Here is a 5,981-nt window from a genome sequence, read left to right as displayed (position 1 = left end):
ACACACACACACACACACACATACAAACCTCCCACCATTTAATATTAAATTATTTAGCTTTTACTGTGGCATCCAGCAGATGAAGAGCACAGCTCTTTCAATAAGGATCTGGGTTGACAGTTTGATATTGAAGGAATGATTGCAAAGCTTTGCATTTAAAAGCAGTTGGGTCATTCATTTTTCAGTATGCAATGACTGATTTTCTAAGTTGAAGTGTGTGGTTTAGAGTTGCCGTGAAACAGGAGAGTGACTGTAAATTATAAATGAGAAGGTGGTGAGATCTGAAATAGAAAGACATAAGAGAAGGAGCAAAGCAGAGAAAGGTCCACTGGTCTCACAGGGGATGCTCACACTGACAAAAACATGGAGAGCTTATTCACATCTGGTTTACATTAAACTACACCACGTTGTAGTACAACATCTTGCATTGTTTCACCTTTAATGGAATCTGTTGTCTATTTGGTCTTAACTAATCCTTGTTCAAAATTATAATACTGGATTAAAACAAAATGGACAGTGGATAATAATAGTAATAATAATAATAATATTAATAATAATTTTTATTTATATAGCACCTTTTAGGAAACAAGGATACTTAAAGAATTACTGTGGCTAAGCTAAAGGCTGTGGTAAACAAGTGGTGTGTGTATATATATATATATATATGATAGTCCTGTGTTCTTGTGTTGTGCACCTAACCTCATCAAAAGCAGGCCTAAAGTTAACAGAGAAGATTACACAATTCTCCAAGTACAAAATGGTACCAGTTGCTTGAAAACACTAAACTACTGTTTTTTTTAGTTAGTTAGTTAGTTAGTTAATTAGTTAGTTAGGTAGTTCAAGAATATCAATGATTATTTGTCCAAATCATGATGGAACAAGATTATTTAGTAATGTTTTCTTTGAACAATTCACATTCTCACTGATTGCTCGTAACATTATTTACCTAGAAAGTATTTTCTCTTTAATTGTGGTCAGCAGTGCATTAAAATGAAAGTGAACTGAATCAATCTGAAGAAAAGATTACATTAGTCTAAATATGTAGCCAATGGAGCAGTTCCACAGAGTCAAGGTGCAGTGGCTTCTACGTAGTTGCAACAGAGTTGTTAAATTGTGCAATATTTATCTTTAAAATTGATTTCAGCCTAGAGGCGTGATGAAACAAACAATGCAATTTATGCAAGACGTGTTACTTTTGTAACCTGTGTAAAAGGTTAAAATGCAAAAATGTCACAAGGTGTAAATAGGCATTAAAAATTAAAAAAAAAACACACAGATTACAAAACTCACAAACAAAATCATCAAATAATTAACACTCATGTGCCAATTGTTTCCGCTTTGCCCTTTATGATGGTGGAATTAGTGAATCTGAACTAATTGGGTGAAATTAAACAGGTACAATCTAAATTACACAGATATCTGCCACAGATATAAACAAATTATTCCCTTATTACAGTGACTATTTTGATAATGACATTAATAAAGAGCACCAGAAGTAAAACATGTCTTTGTGGAACATCATCCAGCCTTCTGGGGCTTTTCTAACATTACAGAGACTAGACACTCCCATCTAGTGGACTGAGGCTCCTAATACAGCCAACACCTTCAGTAGGTTGTGATCCAGCTATTTCTGACTACTGCTGGGGGGCCAGTGAGCCAGTGTAGTGGTTCTCAGAGCAATTACCAAGGCTTAGAGGGTTCTTGAGTTGATAATGAAGTGCAGATTAATTACATCATCTTTTTTCACATTTGAGAAAAGGGAATTCTGATGTAAGGTTTTACTCCCAAATCACATCATCCTAGTTTGAGTTAGCAACACCTAACTGTGCTAAATAATGGTAATGTATCTAAAGCCAATGTTAAGTTACTAAACTAAATTAAATATTGAGCACCTTTTTTAATTTTTAATTATTTTTTCTAGCACATATGACTGCCCAGTTTTGCACAAGCTTGTTTTGAAGTGCTAAAATACATTTTTGAAAATGAACAATCTGATTGGTTTGAGACTGTATGTAGCATTTTAAATTACAATTATTTGACTAAATGATAATTAATCACAAAACAAGACAAATATATATCGGAGGTTGCCAAAAGGATGAAGGGGAAATCTGTTTTGCATAATAAGACTGCAAATGTGCCAGCTGTTTAAATTGGATAACAGCACAACCATAGACCGTTAATTTTAACGGTCTATGAGCACAACTAAATAAACAAAACAATCCTACCAATGACTGGTATTTTACAGATATCATATAGGCCTAATAACCAAATGCTGATATGAGGATTCTTTACACAGCCCAATTAGGAAAGCCCCCAAAATGTAATAATATTAACACAATTATGACAAAGGATTTCTTTAAATCTACCTATAGCCTACCTAAAAGCAGCCTACAACATACAGATCTCTCTTGGACACATTGACAATACTACACGGTTATAATGATTCTAATAATTAGGTTCTGCATTCCCCCTGAATGTGGGGACACTGAGAAGATATTCCTCATAGAGTTTCATATGATTATTAAATTCAGATTACCTGCATCTCCTTGAGTGACTCCACTGGGACAGAGGATTGGGTGGGTCTGTTCCTGTAGCTGACTTTGGCGAGTCGAGAGCTGACGGACATGGTTACAACATTCCTTTACAGAAATGCCTCTTCTGTTACCATACTTTAATCTCCAAGCTTCAAGTAGCCTACGTTGTTCATTCGGGCTACACTTTTGTTTTCCTGGTTGAAGCCCCTTATCTTCGACACATTTTCCCAGTGGTGACCATGTATGTTGTTAGTGGTTTCCAAGGTAACGAGGCAATTTGTAAAAGGGACGGGGTGGGCTGGTCACATAGACTGTAAAAAATAAGGCTGGTTTAGAAAGAAATGTAGACAATATATTTTATTTTATACACAGAACTCTTTCAAAATACAAAAAAAATAGCGTAGGCTTATCGCATGAACAGTTGAAAGTAGCCTATGGCCAGACAGGGCCCTTCTCAAAGGCCATGGAATTGAAATCAGTTCCCGTTGTTGGAGCAGGAAAGCAGACAGGAAAAGTCACGTTATGTACAACCGGAAGACGGTAACATTCGGGCCATTTTTGTACGTCTCGTCCACGGAAAAAGTCAACTGCTCGTTCTTGGTCATAATATGCTAGTTTTACAAAGGAAACTATCGGTAGATAGCTAATATAGTCGTAGTCTAGCTATATCCAACATGTAAAACCCCATATAGTTTGGCCCATGTTGTAGGCCTACTCTCTTTGGTAATTTACGAGTCACGTTAGCCTAGGCTAGGCGAGCGTTAGGTAAGTAGCCTAGGTTTACTACTAGGCCTACTACTGTACAGCAATGCCTAATTTTAATAACAGGTGTGTCTAATAGTTGAATCAATCAAACTAATATCAGGCCTAAACAGTTCGTATCCTAAAGGAGAACGTCAAGTTTGTGTGACATATGACATCTAGTCTAGCTACTTAAAATTAGTTAATGATGCCCTATTATTATTTAGGCCTTTATGTCAACGAGGCAAACTGAATATTCTTTACTCTGGGGATGTCCCTGGGTAGCTAGCTGCTCAGGGACATTTTTGCAGGCAACCCCCAGATGGCAGCAGTGCACTGCTCCTAGTTGAAGGAAGAGAGCTGCAGCTATCAGGGAGAACTGTGTTAGAGTTGTGGGGCAAATGACCTCATACTGTAGCATCATCTTCATCACTAGGAGATGAAGAAATAATTGAACAATCATTCTCCTACGTCGTCATTGTCTCTTTATCAGCTAAAACGCGATTAGTTTTATGTGCAATGTATGTAAACAAAAATATTACCATTGGGAACGACTAGGCCGTAACTGTTAGGAAACTAAATAATGCAACACCAGAACTCAATGACCTCATGGGAATATTAAACTCACGCTTCCGAAAGAATTTAGCAATAAGATCAAATAGCCCATTAGAACACTAGCACTGCTACTAGGCTAGCCTGCTAAAAAACATGATGTTTGTCAATATGACATATCACAAAACATGAGGGCTTGAGCAATTAAGGGACACAATCCTGAAGATTGACACCCACGCAGCCCGCATCAGGACCGCAGTGAGCGACACCGGGGGCTGCTGATGTACTGTGGCGCACACTAAATTTGGGTGGCGCACAATGCACCAAAACCCCCCGAAACGGAATCCCAGGATATCCCACCCCCACCCACCACTCGAAACGGAATAGTCCTCCTCCCTCAGTCCTCCTCCCCTCCTCTTTTACCTCCGCCTTCCCTCACTATCACTCCCATTCCTCCGCCTCCCTTCCTTCACGTCCCAACTCGGGAGCGCCGCCGATCGGTCGCCAGGATTTTCCCTTCTCGGCCAAAATGGAGGAGGAGGTCTCTCGCTTAATGAAGGGAACACAGATTGTATGACCGGATCTGCTTCAATGAAAAGCGTTAAGATCTGCTTCAGCTGATAGATAATTATTGCAAAAATAAAGGCTTTTGAGGATAGCTATTGCTATTTCCGCAGATGCGACCACAGCCATGAGCGCAGGAGAGGGACTAGATGAGGCTGCGAAGGACGCGGCAGACATAGCGGCGTTTTTCAAATCTGGTAAGTCGGGAAGGGGCGAGTCTGGCTCAGGGAGAGCTACAGTAGAGCTGGTGGTCTGCAACATTGTTGCCAAAAATGACAAAAAAATAAACACTGACGGGGTTCATGGGCGAGATGCCTAGCTTACTGCGCTTCGGATATGCTGGTAAGATGCGCACAGCTTGTAGTTATTTAGCCTACCATATTTAAGTCCACAGACTTATCATCCCGTAGGCTTTGGTGACAGCAGCTTGAATAACACCTCCTGAAAAATGTGCGTTTGATTATTAGGCAGTGACCCCATTTTGGGTTGGACCAAGGAGGCGACAAGGTGTGGATGGTTACAGCTCGTACAGTCTATCCGGGCTTTACGAGTGTGTCGACGTTACAGGCTGTATCTATCACGAACCCCTAGGATATGGGTCGAACATTTTGCAATTTAATTTTTGTCTTCAGAGGCGTGTAGATTGAAGAATTGTGTAAACTAACATGACATCATGCATCACTCTTAACCCAGGTCTCTCACATCTGATGCAGGGATAGTGGCTAGGCCATTGACGCACGTATGGGCAATAGGTTGCACCCAACGCACTGGGCCCCTCTGAGTCTGATATGATGGCATCATGCTAACAAATAAGGATAGGCCTTGCATACCTTATCACTCTGCACCCAAACGTAAACACCTTATGTAGGGGGCTGCACTTATGCCGGATATTAGCCAAATAATAACACAGGGACATTTGTCATGTACTTTGTGATTAAGAAACATTATTATCTGAAGTATAGTTAAATGTGCAAGGTGTAATTCACATTACACTATTTTTACTCTAATGATAATATCCCATTACCAGGTAGCCTATAGTCAATACTGACATTGTAATATTATGTTGTGTGTCCTATTTATTAATATTGGTCCATCTTTCTGTACCGTACAATGTTTCCCCATCAAAATGTGGTTTAGTTTGGCTTTTCAAACCTGTATAACACACATTTCTAAGTAAAGGTCAGTATTTTAGAGCTGACACTCATCATTATGTGTTTGGATTAGATATTGTTTTCTTATTGTAGCCAACACCCTCATGGATCTGAATCCACCATCAAGCCCCCACTTGTTTTAGCCTTATAAAATACCTCTTTAACCCAATCTGACACAGACAGTAGGAGGACAGGGAAAGCCTTTACAGCCTCGTAAAGGTACATGTTAAAGCAAAAGTCCAGTGTTTGGAAATATGTTGCCACCATTAGAGAGGGACCACCTCTGATACCCACCAGAAGAAGCAGCTGTCTCTCTTTCTATCTCTCTCTCAGCTGTTTCTCTCTGTGACACCTGGTGCCTGGGGGTCTGCTGTTCACTATCTCAGCAGATTGCACACATTTAGGAACACACACACACACACACACACACACACACACA

General features: G+C 39.8%; 2 protein-coding genes across 7 annotated transcripts in view; one reads left to right on the top strand and one right to left on the bottom strand.

The window, feature by feature from the left end:
- dnah5 (dynein, axonemal, heavy chain 5) overlaps nucleotides 1–2,802 on the bottom strand; it is a 120,223-nt gene extending 117,421 nt beyond the window's left edge. The window contains exon 1 of one of the 2 annotated variants that reach the window (XM_032517722.1): nucleotides 2,537–2,802. In XM_032517722.1, coding sequence (XP_032373613.1) covers nucleotides 2,537–2,626 — 90 coding nt within the window. In that variant the 5' untranslated portion in view covers nucleotides 2,627–2,802. The remainder of the gene's footprint in view (nucleotides 1–2,536) is intronic. The other variant, XM_032517723.1, reaches the window with a different exon arrangement.
- A 1,445-nt stretch (nucleotides 2,803–4,247) lies between these two features.
- Nucleotides 4,248–5,981, top strand: part of triob (trio Rho guanine nucleotide exchange factor b) — a 121,418-nt gene continuing 119,684 nt past the window's right edge. For 2 of the 5 annotated variants that reach the window (XR_004332295.1, XM_032517632.1), the window contains exon 1: nucleotides 4,265–4,588. Coding sequence is in view for 4 of the 5 variants with exons in the window: in XM_032517632.1 (XP_032373523.1) it covers nucleotides 4,519–4,588 (70 nt within the window). In the remaining variant the exon portion in view is untranslated. Of the gene's footprint in view, nucleotides 4,589–5,981 lie in introns of all 5 variants that reach the window. The other 3 variants (XM_032517638.1, XM_032517639.1, XM_032517637.1) reach the window with 3 other exon arrangements.

This window comes from Etheostoma spectabile, chromosome 6 (assembly GCF_008692095.1).
Source record: "Etheostoma spectabile isolate EspeVRDwgs_2016 chromosome 6, UIUC_Espe_1.0, whole genome shotgun sequence".
NCBI classification, from domain to species: domain Eukaryota; kingdom Metazoa; phylum Chordata; class Actinopteri; order Perciformes; family Percidae; genus Etheostoma; species Etheostoma spectabile.
Note: the sequence above shows the minus strand (reverse complement) of the source record. Positions and strands in the feature narration are given on the sequence as shown.